Source organism: Canis lupus, chromosome 16 (assembly GCF_011100685.1).
Source record: "Canis lupus familiaris isolate Mischka breed German Shepherd chromosome 16, alternate assembly UU_Cfam_GSD_1.0, whole genome shotgun sequence".
Taxonomy (NCBI): domain Eukaryota; kingdom Metazoa; phylum Chordata; class Mammalia; order Carnivora; family Canidae; genus Canis; species Canis lupus.
The window spans coordinates 13,994,276-14,009,451 of record NC_049237.1 but is presented as its reverse complement, the minus strand read 5'-3'; the positions used below and the strand labels follow the sequence as shown (position 1 = coordinate 14,009,451).

The 15,176-nt window shown below is 58.0% G+C and overlaps 1 protein-coding gene and 2 long non-coding RNA genes across 4 annotated transcripts; 2 read left to right on the top strand and 1 right to left on the bottom strand.

Moving 5' to 3' along the window:
- Window positions 1–1,025: 1,025 nt before the first annotated feature.
- On the bottom strand, window positions 1,026–11,012 carry LOC106558496. Its single transcript, XR_005371287.1, has 4 exons — window positions 8,568–11,012; window positions 5,084–5,216; window positions 4,447–4,555; window positions 1,026–1,369 (listed from the first exon to the last, which is right to left on the bottom strand). It is a non-coding gene; the product is annotated as an uncharacterized LOC106558496 (long non-coding RNA).
- LOC119875707 lies at window positions 8,002–10,229 on the top strand. The gene is made up of 3 exons (XR_005371288.1): window positions 8,002–8,243; window positions 8,678–8,741; window positions 9,775–10,229. It is a non-coding gene; the product is annotated as an uncharacterized LOC119875707 (long non-coding RNA).
- A 431-nt stretch (window positions 11,013–11,443) lies between the features above and the next one.
- On the top strand, window positions 11,444–13,820 carry PPIA (peptidylprolyl isomerase A). Of its 2 annotated transcripts, XM_038559540.1 has the most exons (5): window positions 11,458–11,588; window positions 12,318–12,348; window positions 12,445–12,533; window positions 12,722–12,894; window positions 13,491–13,820. In XM_038559540.1, exons 1-5 carry the CDS (start codon window positions 11,520–11,522, stop codon window positions 13,621–13,623), a joined length of 495 nt encoding a protein of 164 aa, XP_038415468.1. In that variant the 5' UTR covers window positions 11,458–11,519; the 3' UTR covers window positions 13,624–13,820. The 2 variants fall into 2 exon arrangements, with proteins under 2 accessions (XP_038415469.1, XP_038415468.1); XM_038559541.1 differs by lacking the exon at window positions 12,318–12,348 and having other exon boundaries at window positions 11,444–11,588.
- Window positions 13,821–15,176: the final 1,356 nt, after the last annotated feature.

Sequence of the window (15,176 nt, the reverse complement as noted above, 5' to 3'; positions counted from 1 at the left end):
TTCCGCACCGATAGCCTGGGGCTGCGGTCTCTGGAGAAGCAAGGGGGCTCGGGGCATGGACCACCCCCCGCCCCCCGCCACACCAGCCACAATCAGGGCCGGGGACATGGAGCCATGGAGAGCAGGACACACGGCTCAGGCAGCAGGGCTCGGGGGACAGGCCAGGACGGAGGATGCACGGGGACCCTGGCCCCCGTCCTGGCTGCCCCTCCAGCTGCACTGCGTGGGGTGTGGTGGCCTTGGGGAGGCCATCCCCGGAGTCTCACACTCAGAGGGACCAGCCCCATCGTGAAATTCTCCCTGGCTTTTGAACAAGACGCTCCACGTCTCCACATACTGGGCTCCAAAATTCATGGAACCAGTCCCAGCTGAGTGAGATGGGCCGGGAGGGCAGCTACCGGGGCTGGGAGCTGAGCCAAGCCTTCAGAAGTGGCCCGGGGCAGGGGGGTGGCCCGGGGTGGGGAGGTGGCCCGGGGCAGGGGGGGTGGCCCAGGGTTGGGGGTGGCCTGGGGTTGGGGGGGTGGCCCAGGGTTGGGGGGGTTGGCCTGGGGCGAGGTGGCCCGTGGTTGGGGGGTTGGCCCGGGGTGGGGGGTGGCCTGGGGTGGGTTGATGGCCCAGGGTGGGGAAGTGGCCCGGGGTGGGAGGTGGCCTGGGCCTTAAGAGTTCGGCACTGTCACCCAGCCAGGGACAGGGCCTGGGTGAATCCCAGCAAGGCCGGGAGAAAGGGAAACGCTTTCCCAGTATTTTTAGAAAGAGCCCTGGGGAGAGCCACACGGGCCAGATTTGGGTTCTGGTCCCTCCTAAACAAAATGCCATTATTCGGACCGGCCGGAGGTGAGGGAGCACCCAATCCTAGAGCAGGAGCAAGGTCAGGGGCTCCCCAGTGGGAACGAGGATGCAGTTAGGGACAGAAGGAGGGGTGCTCACCCAGTGGATGCACAGATGTCCACTGTCCACACAACCCAGCAGCTCAGCTCTCCCCCCTCCCCCCTCCACTCCCCTCCCCCAGCATGTCCCCCCCTTCATTAGCCTGGTTAACTGAGGTATGATTGACATCGGTGTTCAACCCGTGAGCCTGTAGCTAAGTGTGGGCATAATTTTTGTTTGAATCTTTGCCAGAATGGACACCATGGATGATCTTATGGTGATTTGTGTTTCTTTGGTTATCAGGGGACCAAATCCTTTTTTCTGTATTAGTGTGAATTGCGCGTCCCCTGGTTTCCTCTGTTTCTTCTGTAAAAGAGCACTGCAAATACGAGCGGAGCTGCCCTTCCGGCCGTCGTGCCTGAACCTGGTCCATCTCTGCGACATCTTCCCTGGAGCTGGCTTGAAATCGTTCCTGTTGGTCTATGAATCTAGTCCACACCTTCTGGAAGATCATAACAAATAGCACCTCATACTTTACATCTGGTTCTTTTTTTTTTTTAATTTCATTCAGAATTTTAAGGTCATTTAGAGGTTTTACTGACCAAACTTTTTTTTTTCAAAGCAATATTCACACCCAACGTGGGGCTTGAACTCGCAGCCCTGCAATCAAGAGTCCTGTGCTCTAACAATTGAGCCCACTGGGTGCCTCCTGGTTCTTTTTATTTAGTTTTGAAAATCAGAACTCCACATTTAGGACTGTGTGTGAGGTCCACCTTCAGCTTAGGAGACGCATCTATCTCTTGTGGTGGGGAGCTACGGAATTTGCCAAGGGCAAGTACAGCACTGAAAAAAAATTTTTAAATATTCTTAAAGACATAGAGGGGTGCCTGAGTGGCTCAGCAATTGAGCGTCTGCCTTTGGCTAGGAGCGTAACCCCAGGGTCCTGGGATCGAGTCCCGCATTGGGCTCCCTGCATGGAGCCTACTTCTCCCTCTGCCTGTGTCTCTGCCTCTCTCTCCGTGTCTCTCACGAATAAATAAATAAAATCTTTAAAATAAATAAATAAACAAACATTTTTGCAAAAAATTTGCATAGTCCCAAGAATATGGCCTCAACAAGCATAGAACAAAAGTTACGGATCTGAAAAGAGAAGTAAACAAACTAATGGTCATAATAAGATACTCGAATAAACTTTCAGTAATTGATTTTTCATATCAATTTGCTGGAGGAAAACCCCCACCAAAATACAACCTGCTAATAAAGATGACCCAGCGAGCTTTACATTTGTTTTTATATTTATTTATTTATTTATTTATTTATTTATTTATTTATTTATTCATGAGAGATAGAGAGGCAGAGACACAGGCAGAAGGAGAAGCAGGCTCCATGCAGGGAGCCCGATGTGGGACTCGATCCCGGGACTCCAGGATCATGCCCTGGGCCAAAGGCAGATGCTCAACCACTGAGCTACCCAGGCATCCCCTTAAGTTTGTTTTTAAAGAGACACTGGAGGGGCACCTGGGTGGCTCAGTAGGGTGAGTATCTGCCTTCACCTCAGGTTGTGATCCTGGGGTCCCAGGATCGAGTCCCGCATCGTGCTTCCCACAGGGAGCCTGCTTCTCCCTCTGCCTGTGTCTCTGCCTCTCTGTGTGTGTCCTTCATGAATAAATAAATAAAATCTTTAAAAAAGAGAGAGAGAGAGAGAGCCAATGGTCTGGACACTGCTGGTTGAGTGGTACATCCCTGGGCCCCTCTGTCCTTCCGTGCCCCAAACACATAGTTCCACTGTCTCTGGCATCCATCGTCCTGGAGGGAAATCTGCTGACCTCGTTCCTCTTCATCTTTGGTCCCCTCTCTCCCTTTGAGTCCTCCCCGTTCCTTTGGTACCTATCAGTGTGACCACCATGTGCCGGGTATAGTTGTTTTGTTTTTTCTTTGTTCATTTCTAATTTTTTAAAGATTTATTTATTTAAGAGAGAGAGAGAGAGAAAGCATGAGCAGGGGAAAGGCAGAGGGAGAGAGAGGATCCTCAAGCAGACTCCCTGCCAAATGGCAGAGCCCAACATGGGGCTCGATTCCAGGACCCTGAGATCACAACCTGAGCCAACACCAAGAGTTGGATGCTCAACTGACTGAGGCCCCAAGTGCCCCTCTTTGTTCATTTTTAAATCTGTTTTGGGGTTTCTGAGCTTCATGGATCCATTTGCTACCTTTTATTAACTTTAGGAAATCCTCATCCATTGTTGATTTAAATTTCTCTCCTCTCCCTTTGCCCTGGTGGGATTCCAACTGCATACAGGTCAGACTAATGATGCATCTCACAGATCTGGAATGCTCTGTTGTTTGATTTCCCGCCATCCTTCCTCACCTTTGTATATCCAATTGAGTCATTTCTACTGCCTTGTCTTTGTCGGCTGGGTATCCCTAAAACAACATGACAGTTTGGGTGGTTTCAACAGCCAGGTGTCCAAGATCAAGCTTCCAGCTGATGTGGTTTCTGGTGTGGCCTCTCTTCCTGACTCACAGATGGCCACCTTGTCACTCAGCCTTTCCTTGGTGTGTGCATGGGGCGAGGGAGGGTGGGCAAACTCTGGGGTGGCTTCTTAGAAGGATACTAGTCTGGGATGCCTGGGTGGCTCAGTGGTTGAGCATCTGCCCTTGGCTCAGGGCATGATCCCAAGGTCCTAGGGTTGAGTCCTGCATCAGGCTCCCTGCAAGGAGTCTGCTTCTCCCTCTGCCTGTGTCTCTGCCTCTCTCTGTGTGTCTCTCATGAATACATACATAAATAATTTTTTTTAAAAAAAGGACACTAGTCTGATGGAATCAGGGCCCCATCCGCACTGGCTCATTTAACCTTAACTATTTCCACAGAGACTTCCTCTCCAAATAGAGTCATGCTGAGGGTAGGGCTTCAACACATGAGTTGTTGAAGAGGGACAGACATCCAGTCCACAAACCTGTCCTCAAAGCCACTGGCTCATCTCTCTGCCGAGTCCAGTCTACTCTATATCCATACAAGAGGCCTTAATCTCCATGTAATCTTTACTTCTAGTTTCATAATTTCCTTTTGCAGTGTCTCCACTCACCTCTTCTTTTTACTTCTATCTTTCTCACGAAATTCCCGCCTCTTCATGCCTGTCATCCACCCTCTGCATCACATCCTGTTGCATACTTAACAGGATTAAACCCCCCCTTTCTATGGCAGGACATCTCTGGGTCTGGTTCTATTGACTGTTGTATCTCTGGATGATAGGCTGTATCATCTTGCTTTTTTGGGTGTCTGTATTAGGGTTCTCCAAAGAGAGCCAGTAAGAGATACACACACCTACAGGAATTAATATAATTAATATAACATAACATAGGGCAGCCCGGGTGGCTCAGCGGTTTAACACTACCTTCAGCCCAGGGTGTCACCCCGGAGACCCAGGATTGAGTCCCATGTTGGACTCCCTGCATGGAGCCTGCTTCTCCCTCTGCCTGTGTCTCTGCCTCTCTGTGTGTGTCTCTCATCAATAAACAAATAAAACCTTTAAAAAATAGTAACATAACAAAGATATTTATCATGAGGAATTAACTCACATGACTGCAGAGGCCGACATATCCCAAGATCTGGAAGGGGAGCCAGAAAGCTGGAGAGCTAGGAGAACTGGTGGTGTGAGTTCCCGTCTGAAGGCAGGAGAGATTGTGACTGGATGCCAGGCATTGCGCATAGGAGAAAAGCAGAGGTCGAAGTCAGTGGTCCCAGAGCCTGGGAGACGGCACGCCCCTCCCTGTGCTGGCTGCCATTCTGGGCTCAGCCCTCATGGCCTGTGGGCAGGCTGCGTCTGGACTTGCTGAGACATTCCTTACATGCTGTTTGCCAGTGGCAGCAGCAGCATCACACCTTCCTTTAGTGGGCCTGGCATCTGTGGGTTCCGGGGTCTGTGGCAGCAGGCCCTGTGCCCTGTGCCTCGGCAGGATGGTCTCCCGAGCTCTCCTCCACCTCCCTGAGCATTGGAGGACCGCTCCTGGCAATCAGCATGCACCGCACCAACCCATGCTGCTTCTCTCATTCCCCCTTGCTCTCAGAACACAGGGAGCCTTGTGTGTCTGGGCCTCCGGGTAGCCCTGGCTCTCTGGTCAAATCCCCAGTGGGGTGCGGTGGCAGGCTTAGCCCGTCTAGTGGGTTCCTGCAGCTCTCCTGGGCCAGCCTGAGGCCCTCACAGGCCCTGCACACCTGGCTCTCAGGTAGCTCCCTGGTCCCCTGATCTGGACTCCAGTCTTCCTCATGAGCGCTCAGCAATGTTTATTGGAAGAGTTGGGGTGTGTGTATGCCACGCGCGTGCCTGGCACTCCTCCCCAGTCTGTACCTGCGAAGAGAACAAGAAAGTAGCCGCAGAACGGGAGGAAGGAGCTGCAAAATCCCATCTCTGATAAAGGATTAATGTCCAGAATGTGGAAAAAACTCCTACAACTATAAAAAAAAGCAAACGATCCACAGAAGAAGCGGGCAGAGGACTCGAACAGATGTACACGATGGCCCACAGCACGAGAGAGGAGGCTCAGCAGTGCTACCCACCAGGACAACACAAAGCAGGGGTACGCAGTGCGCTGCATGCTCACTAGGACGGCTGTCAGAGAGACAAGCAGGAAACAGCAGGTGTCGTGTTGGGGGGAGGGGATTGGACTGTCTCACATGGTGGACTGCGGCCACCGCCCTGGAGACGGTGTGGCAGGTCCTATGAAAATTGAAGTGGAGAACTCCCATGTGACCCCGCGACGCCGCTTCGTGCTGTGAACTCAGAAGAGCCAAGAGCAGGGGCTCGGCTGCGCTCACAGTGCACTTGAGATGGGAGCGCCCCAGTGTCTGTCAATGGATGAAGGGCTGCAGCTCCACAGGCGGGTGGTCGCAGTCACAGAAAGGAAGGATGTTCTTTTTTTTTTTTTTTTTTTTTTACTTATTCACGAGAGACAGAGAGAGAGAGAGGCAGAGACACGGACAGGGAGAAGCAGGCTCCACGCAGGGAGCCCGACGACGCGGCACTCCATCCCAGGACCCCAGGATCACGCCCTGGGCCGAAGGCGGCGCTAAACACCCCCCCCCCCCACCGGGGATCCCCAGGGAAGGTCGTTCGGACCTGCACTCTGCCATGGTTGGCCCCGAGCACACATGCTGAAAGCAGCTCGTCTTGCAGGGACACAGGTCCCACCTGCTGGAGGTGCCCGGGCAGCTGAGGGACGGCAGGAGGGGGGCGGGGGGTGGGCAGGACAGGGAACCGTGCTGGGGGGCGTGGCACAGAGCTTCTGTTCCGGAGACAGGAAAGCTCTGGAGGTGGAAGGTGAGGATGGCACACAGCAGGAACCTGCTCTGTAGGCCTGTGCGGCATGTTGGGCGGGGCAGGACACCTGTTGCCCTGTGGCTGGCGCCACACTTGGGTTTTCACTCCCAGGACAAGGTGTGGCAGCGAGGGGCACAGCGGCCAGGCCCGGGGACCGGGCACTAGCCCTGCCTCGGCCGGCCGCGCCGTGGCCTCCAGTTTCTCACCCTTGCTGGGCTTCGTCTCCTCTTGGAGGAAACATCAGCATCTACCCCAAAGGGCTGCCGGAGAGTCCCACACTGGCCCTGACCATGCCACCTGGCCCTCCCTAGAACTCTTTTTTTTTTTTTTGAATATTTTATTTATTTATTCATGAGACACAGAGAGAGAGGCAGAGTCACAGACAGAGGAAGAAGCAGGCTCTATGCAGGGACCCACGTGGGACTCGATCCCGGGACCCTAGGATCATGACCTGAGCCCAAGGCAGACAGTCAACCTCCGAGCCACCCAGGTGTCCCTAGAATTCTGAGTTAATTTAGGCCTCTCTCTCCTTTTTGGTTACTGTACCCCGCCCTCCCCTGCCCCCGCCCCACCCCTGTGTCAGGGAAATTCGGCACCAGACACCCCGGCCTCTGGCAATCTGGGCAATCTGGGGATCCTGGCTCCCCTCGGCAGACACCCCCCACAAAGGACTTTTCTGAAGGCTGAGGCAGCAGCAGTGGTCCTCCTGCAGCCCGGCGGGGCGGGTGGGATGCCCCCTGTGCCGCATACTGCTTTCTGGGCTCAGAACGCCCAGTCCCTGTCTGCTGCTGGCCATCTACCCAGAGCACCCCTCTTGCCTCCGTCACTAGCAGAGCACATCACTAGCAGACCAAGCAGCCACCTTCCTGGACTTTGGCACCAAGGGGGACAGCACTGGGTAGCTCCAGGGAAGCTGACAACAGGACTGAGTGGCAGCATCACTCCCAGCCGGTGGTCCTCCTCCTTCTCTCCCCTTCCCTGGACGCTGAGCAGGGCAGTGGCGGGGTGCCATCCTGGGGACGGCAGGAGCCAACCCCGGGGGTGCAGGGCCGTGTGGGTCCTGCGGCTTTTCACGGAGGAAGCTACTTGCATGAGTTTGTTTTATTTTTAACAGCTGATTTTTAATTTATTAAAGTTGTCATCCTACAACATAATTCTTTAGCTTATAAACCATGTTAGCCTTTTTGTGAGCATTAACAGACTTGAACCGGTTCAAATACATCTTCAAACATTTCAATTGCATTTTTAAATGTAATACATTTGGTTTCCTTTTAAAGTACTTATTTGTCCAAAAATAACAAGGAAAACCTCCCCAAGGGGATCCCTGGGTGGCTCAGGGCGTGATCCCGGAGTCCCGGGATCGAGTCCCATGTCGATCGAGTCCCACGTCGGGCTCCCTGCATACAGTCTGCTTCTCCATCTGCCTGTGTCTCTGCCTCTCTCTGTCTCAAATAAATAAATAAATAAAATATGTTTTTTATAAAAGCTGTTTGGGGGCGGGAGTTACTAAAATTGGGCACAAGATCTTTTTTGGGGTGAGGAACCTGTTCTAAAATTAGGTTGCAGCAGGATCTGCTCCGATCTTTAGAAATCACTGGGCTGCAGCTTTATTTTTGTTTTTTAAAAATATTTTATTCATGTATTCATGAGACAGTGGTAGGTCTTCTCAGCATCACCTTCCTCTAAACATCCTTGAAGGTGACGCCACCTTGGGTCTGTAAAGGCCTCCTGTTCGGTGGCATCCGCCACCACCAGGCCGCATGCGCACCCCTGTGTCCTCTCCAGGCCACCAGCCCGGGGGCGGGGACGGCAGGGCCCACCCATTATGGCTCCCCTGCCATAGGCCCCGCGGCCAGCTCACAGGGGCTGTGCCTAAGCCGACTCCCATCGGGGCCACCGGTGCGGGGGTCCCTGGCTCGCGGCTGGCGCGCTCCAAACTAGGTGGTAGGCGGCTCTCTGCACCCTAGCGGAGGCCCCTCCGCACCCATGGGGTCGAATGCCGGCCGCCCCGGGGTACAGGAGTCCTGGGGCCGGGACAGGAGCAGCTTGCAGGAGACAGTAAGGCACGAGGCTGGGCGGCTGCCGAGGCCGCCCCAGAGCGAGGGGAAGGGGAGGGCGGTTGAAGCTGTGTGACTGGCAGGTGGGGCCGAGGCAGGCGGACAGCACTAGGTCAGGGAGGAAGGCAGGGCGCCGAAGGCCACCAGCAGCCCGGCCGTGGGGGTGGGAGCTGCCACGAGCCGCCCTCCCGCCCAGCGTGCAAGGCCAGGCTGATCTGAGTGGGGGGTGGGGGGGAAAGGGGGGCCCACGGCTGTCCCAGCAGGGCACAGTCCCAGTCTGGTCAGTGTGGGGGAACCCACTGGCAAGCCCACCAGGGAGACACACCTGCAGCCATGCAGCCAGATCTGGGGGGGCCCTTCCGTTCTGCACACCTGTGCTGCTGACCCCACTTACACCTTCAGTCAACACGCCTTTACTGAGCTTTGGTTCCGCAGGATCTTCACAGGCGACCAGCTCCAGAGCGCTAGGGAACGTGTCCTGGAAAGGACCCAGCACGGGGTGAGCCTTACTGGTGGAGTGGGGAAGCACCGCCCGGGTCGAGGGAGAGCCCTGCAAATGCAGGGGGCAGTTCGGAGAAGCTCTGCGTAGCAGGACTGTCAGCCCACAGCTGCTGACTTAGGGCCACGGAGCCGCTGCTTTCGTCTGTCCTGTGGGCAACCAAGAACCTGGACAAGTAGTCTAGCGCAGGAGTCACGATTTCCAGTGATTCTGCAAATGACCATTCTGGAAGCCCCTGGGAAAACTGGGGCCCAGAAACGGAAGCAAGAAGGTGCTGCAGAAGGCCAAGCAGGAGCTATAGCTGCGGGAAAGGCTGAGGAGGAGGAGGCGTCCTGGGGAGGGGGAGGAGGAAGAGGCCTGGGGAGGAGGAGGAGGCCTGGGGAAGGGGAGGAGGAGGGGGAAGCCGGGGTAGGAGGAGGAGGAGGCCTGGGGGGGAGGAGGAGGCCTGGGGAAGAGAAGGAGGAGAAGAAGGAGGGGGGGGGGAAGAGGAGGCCTGGGGAGGCGGAGGCAGAACTCTGATGGGCTCACCCACGGCTCAGCCATGAGGAGGACCAGGGCATGGGGGAGGAGGACCAGGGGATGGGGGAGGATCCATGGCCGCTCTGGGGAGCTACAGCTGTGAGGCTGGTCTAGAAGTCTCCAGGTGATCTGAGCCTGGGGAATGGAGGCGGCTAACAGTGCTGGGGTGGGGGGCCGCCACCTGACCAAACCCAGAACTCTGCTGCGGAGCCATCTGAAAGGCTTCGGGGAGGCAGAGCCGGAGGGACCAGGAGTGGAGAGACCAGGAGAGAGAAGCCCAGACTCCAGGGAAGTGGGAGGAGCCGTGGGGCCAGGCGAGCCGAGGGCAGCGTCCAGGAAGGGTGGCCCTGGACAGAGTCCTGGGAAAGTGGACTGTGGAGTCGCCACTGGTCCCAGCAGAAGAAGACGGGAAGCCCACCCTCGTCCCGGGCAAGAGGCACGCACGAGGCCCCTTACCCTCTTCTGAAGTCATCTGTCTTCTTAGGGTTTTCAAGAACCTGTTTTTCCTCCCTAGGTTTGCAGCGGCCCCAGACGCCTGTGGGAGAAGCGTCCGTGTAAAACCACGTCAGGGCACTGTTGATCGCAGTTAGGTTGGCCGCAGTGTGATTCATCCAAACAAGGCAGGAAGGCCCCGCGTTCCCGAGACACTCGGTTAGGAAGTCCCGGTCACGGACAAAGCTGGTTGAGGCTTCCCCGCCGCACTGGCTCCCCCTGCACGTGGGTTCTCCTGCGTGCACGTATCCTACGCCGGTGTGGAAGAAGGCACAAGACCCTGGGCCTGGCTGCCCCACTGACGTTTACCAGGAGGCAGGACTTGGGGTGCCCAGGGGGCTCAACGGCTGAGTATCTACCTTCAGCTCCGGGGGTGCCGGATCGAGTCCCGCATGGGGCTCCCGGAGGGAGCCTGCTCCTCCCTCTGCTGTGTCTCTCATGAATAAATAAAACCTTAGGGGAAAAAAAAAAAAAAAAGGAGGCAGGACTTTACATAGGCGCCAGCGAAGTCACAGGGCCGCTTTCCTTCTGCACTCGCGCACTCATTGCTTTCCTAGGAAGGGTCTCTGAGCTCTGCAAGGCTCAGGGTGGAGGAGGGGGTAGTGTAGACACTGGGAGGCCTGGCGCACTTGGCTTCCAGCAGACGGGTCCACAGAGCTTCAAGGTCACAAGGCACTAGGTGATGGTGGGGGCAGCAGTGTCCAGGTGTGGCCTCGAGAACACCCGGCGCTGGTGACTGAGCAGCTGCTCACAGGGACGAGCGTCACTTTCACTGGTGACAGCGGGGCCTTAAACCCCGCACACATGGCGCCAGGTGCACCGTGGGGACGCACGATGCGCGACGCGGGGCTCATCAGAAGACGTTCCTGGCGGCGCGGATGGAGATCCGGACCTGACCCCCTGGACGGTCCCAGTTCGCCGCACGGCGGGGGGCGCCGACCGGACCGGACCCCGCTCCAAGCTCCGCACGGCGGCTGGGGGCTCCCGGGGCTCGCTCCCACGCCCCCAGGTCGGACGAGGGCGAGAGGGCGCGCCGCGTCCCTGCAGGTACGAGCCTGCCCGGCTCCCGTGTCAACGTCCTCCTCCCTAACAAAATTCAAGCGGACTGTGCAAGATATTTTCGGAAAGTAGGGCATTTTGGAAGCATTTCGTAACCTCCGAGACGGAGGCGGCGGCGCTGGAGGAGGGGGCTATGCCGGCGGTTACCGGGCGCCCCCAGCCACGCGCGGGGTCGCGGGGTCGCAGTCCGGGAGGGGCGCGGGCGACCTTGGCGAGCGGCGCGACCTTGGGGCCTGCGTTCGCCTCAGTTGCCCCCTCTGCGCAATGGGGACACGCCCTGGCCGCGGCGCTGCGTCGGCCCGCCCGCGCCGCAGCTGCCGTCGCCCTCTTCCTGCGGACCCTCGGGCTCCGCCGGCTCGCCTGGCCTCCGTTCCCCCCCCCCCCCCCCCCCCCCCCTCCCCCGTCCGCACCCCACTCCCGACTGGGTCCCGACTGGGTCCCCACGCCGCAGCACCGCGACGGAGCCCGCGGGCGGGAACCAGCCTCCACCGCCAGCGCGCACGCGCGCCCAGGTCCCGCCCCTCCGGCGCCGCCTCCTCTCATAGGCCAGTCCTACCATCACTCCGACCGGCTCGCACTCGCAATTGGCTAGGATCCGGGCGCGCGACCGGGTGTGGGCGGGGCCTGGCCGGCTATAAAAGGGGCCGCGGCGGGGCTCGTGCCGCCTTGCAGACGCCGCCGCCCCGGAGTAGCCGTCGCCGTCCAGCCATGGTCAACCCCACCGTGTTCTTTGACATCGCCGTGGACGGCGAGCCTTTGGGCCGCGTCTCTTTCGAGGTGGGCGGCCGGGCGCGCCGGGCGGGCGGGGGCCGGCGGCCGGGCGTGGGGAGGCTGGCGGGGGGCGGGTGGGCGGCCCTGGCCCGAGGAGCGCGGCGGCGCGGCGCCATTTCCTGAAGAGGGGCCATCTTGGGCGGCCGGGGGCGGCGGGGGAGGGGCGGCGGCGGACAAAGGCGGGGCGGCGGGGGAGGGGCGGCGCCCACGTGCTTGGCCGCGCGCCGGGGTGGGCGACGCCTGCGGGGGGCGGCGGGGCGCGGGCGGCCGGCGGGGGCGCTGCGGATGCGCCCGGCCCCGCCCCGCCCGGCGGAAGCGAGCGGCGCCCCCGCCTCGGCGCCGACGCCGCGGGCCCCGCCCGCCCAACGGTCCCCGGCGGACCTGGCGGCGCACGCGGACGCGCCCCCCCCGCACGTGGCGACCTGCGGCCCCTCCCCGCCGCTCCCGGAGCTGGCGGTGCGCGCGGCTTCCGGGACACGCGGAGCGGGTTCCCGCCGCGGCGGCCTCGTCCCCGCGTGTCGGGGAGTGCGGCGCCTGCCGCCGTGACCGCCCCCCCCTCCCCCCGCCCGGGCGGCAGCTGCAGTCGGAGGACGGGGCCCCCGGGAGCCCTCGTTTCGGGGGTTTCTCCGTAGTGCTCGAAGCGCCGAGAAAAGGAGTTTGTGTTTCAGCAGCCGCCCGGGCGCGGCTGTCGGTGTAACGTGTCCGCACGGCGTTAACCCGGCTCTTGTCTTGCAGCTGTTTGCAGACAAAGTTCCAAAGACAGCAGGTTAGTGCCCTCTCTTCCCCTTGAACTTCCCAAGGAACGCCAGTTCTAAAACACGCGCGTGCATCTGAACATACGTGTCTTTTTTTCTCCAAACAGAGAACTTTCGTGCTCTGAGTACTGGAGAGAAGGGATTCGGTTACAAAGGTTCCTGCTTTCACAGGATTATCCCGGGATTTATGTGCCAGGTATGGAATTCACCGGTTCTGATTGGGGTGGGGGCTTGTCATTGGAGGCTGAACTGGAATATTTCAGCAAGGGTGTGGAAGGGCTGTTTTCTATCGTTTGGGTTCCGTTCAACCCTTTGAGTTGGCCAATAAGTTACATGTTCTCCGACGACGTTGCCAGAAGTGACGGGTCTTGCTCATGTTCACAGGGTGGGGACTTCACGCGTCACAATGGCACTGGAGGCAAGTCCATCTACGGGGAGAAGTTTGATGACGAGAACTTCATCCTGAAGCACACAGGGCCTGGCATCTTGTCCATGGCCAACGCTGGACCCAACACAAACGGTTCCCAGTTTTTCATCTGCACCGCCAAGACTGAGTGGTAAGGGCAGAACATAGCCCAGGGACGCAAAGGCCTTGCACCTTAGTTTCCCTGCTGTGTCCACCTGACATAGCAGGAGGAGGACACAAAGCACTTACAGGTTTAGGTTGTGTGCTGTAGAAGGCAAGGTACTGTAGCTGCCAGACAGGGTGCTCAGCTGAGTGGCATTGTGGGGCACCTGGCTAGCTCAGCGTCAGGGTCGTAAGTTTAAGCCCTACAATGTCTGTACAGCTTACTAACAAAGACTTAAAGTAAATGCTTGTGAAAATGATACTCTCTTCAGGTGAGGATGGGATTGTTGGGTCTTAAGGGATCTGGTCTATAAGATTGGTGTCTATTCATTTAAGAGAGATTGAGCAGGGAGCCTGACCTGAGACTTGATCCCAGGACCCTGAGATCATGATCTGAGCTGAAGGCAGATGCCCAACCACTGAGCCGCCACCTTAGGAGACAGATTGTTAATTGTCTGTGGCGTTACCGTGTCCTAGCTGGAAGGGTGAGGTGCTTGGTGTCAGGTGGGTGTCAGCTGGGATCAGGTACAAGGTGCTGATTGCTCCTGGCCTCCGGCGGGTGCTAATATTAGAAGTTGCTTGCAGGTTGGACGGCAAGCATGTGGTCTTTGGCAAGGTCAAGGAGGGCATGAACATCGTGGAAGCCATGGAGCGCTTCGGGTCCAGGAATGGCAAGACCAGCAAGAAGATCACCATCGCCGACTGTGGACAGATCTGATGAATCTTAACTCCTGTTTTATCTGAACTTCCAGACCGTTCCTTTAGCTCAGGAGAGCGCCCCTCCACCCCCACCTGCTTGAAATAGCCCAGTCTCCGCACTCTCACTGCAGTTCTGCGGGCTCCGTGGTTCCTTTCCCCAGGTATAGCTGGATTGCAGAGTTCAGTTTATGATGATGAAATAAAATCTAAACCACAGTTGTCTGTCCTTGTTTGGGGGGAGTCAGTCCAGCCTTTCACTCACAGTGGTGGGTTTGTGTTGGTTCCCCTGACCCAGAAGCTCCTGGAGGTATATGGAGTCAGGGAATGAGCAAGCCAAGGCTGGATGGAAGTGGGAGGGTACTAGCTGTGCCAGCACCTTGTTTGAGCCTACATGCGTGGACACTCGTGGGGAGGTGCTGGCTGCTTTTATGGCCTCCTCTACCAGTGGGTGAACTCCATAGGTCTTTGGACCACAATCCTGGATCTGGTTTAACTGGGGCATGTGGAAAAGGTCAGCAGGTGAGCCTAAAGTTGATCTGTTGATGAAAGTGACAGGTCTTGTGCGGATCATCTTGGTCCTGATCCTGCCACCAACAGGAGTTGGGGGCCCTCCCTTCCAGGTCCTTGGAAGCCTGCAGTCTCGCCATCCTGAACCATGGGGTCCAGTTGAGGAGCCCTTGCCCCTTGTGAACTGGGTGCAGGGCCAGGTGTGTGGCTGCAGGGGGCCTGTTAGCGCTTTAGAGGCCCTCAGGTGATTCTGTTCTCTGAGGTGTGAGAACCATGTGTCCCTGGCTGTGTCCCCTTCTTCCATCCTCTGGGTAACCACGCTGTCCTGTACAGCTTGGGACCAGGAGGCTGCCCTTGACTGAGCGGGCCTTGTTCCCTGGGCTATTCACTCCTAGTCCGCGGCTGTGTCTGCTCAGCCCAGGGATTCTGGGCAATGACCCCAACACCATGGGTGCCACCAAGGCAGTAACCAGGGTAGGCCCCTATCAACTCTCCCAGGAGGAATCCCACCAGTGACCAGGACTTGGGTGATGTGTCAGCATGTGACCGGAGCCCTCCCTTGGCCCCGAGGGACTCTCCTGGAGAGCTGGCCGCATGACCAGGACACTTACCTCCCATCTGGGCTGTCTGGGCCCTGGGAGTGCCCGCAGAGAAACATGGCCCAGCCAGAGGTGGGGGTGGTCTCCACGTGCTGAGAACTTGCACACTCTGCGACTGCTTCCTGTGCAGAGTAGGGAGTCGGGGCAGGTTAGCTTGGGGTGTGAGCCCCTGGGGCCTATCTGGTCCGTTCAGGGACTCCTGGTGTCAAGGTGCCGCTCGGTCCAGAGGAGGCTCCCAGACATTAGCCCTCTGCAAAGTCGGGGCAAATCTGTGACGAAGGCCCAGGAGAAGGTGGACACTGCTGCTCCCAGGGGATCCGGTGTGCTTCCTGGAAGGCAGGGCTCACCCAAGGCCTTTATCACACCTCTGAAAATGGGGCACAATGCATAGAATCTGCAGTATCTGGTCCATATTCGGGTTTTCGCCATTGGGCCCAGAATGGGTTTGTTACGGTGGGACTCGCAT

Coding starts and splice junctions, on each gene's coding strand:
- PPIA (XM_038559540.1), top strand. CDS start 11,520: ATGGTCAACCCCACCGTGTTCTTTGACATCGCCGTGGACGGCGAGCCT. Junction 12,349..12,444: donor CAAAGTTCCAAAGACAGCAG/GTTAGTGCCCTC, acceptor TTCTCCAAACAG/AGAACTTTCGTGCTCTGAGT. Junction 12,534..12,721: donor TCCCGGGATTTATGTGCCAG/GTATGGAATTCA, acceptor TCATGTTCACAG/GGTGGGGACTTCACGCGTCA.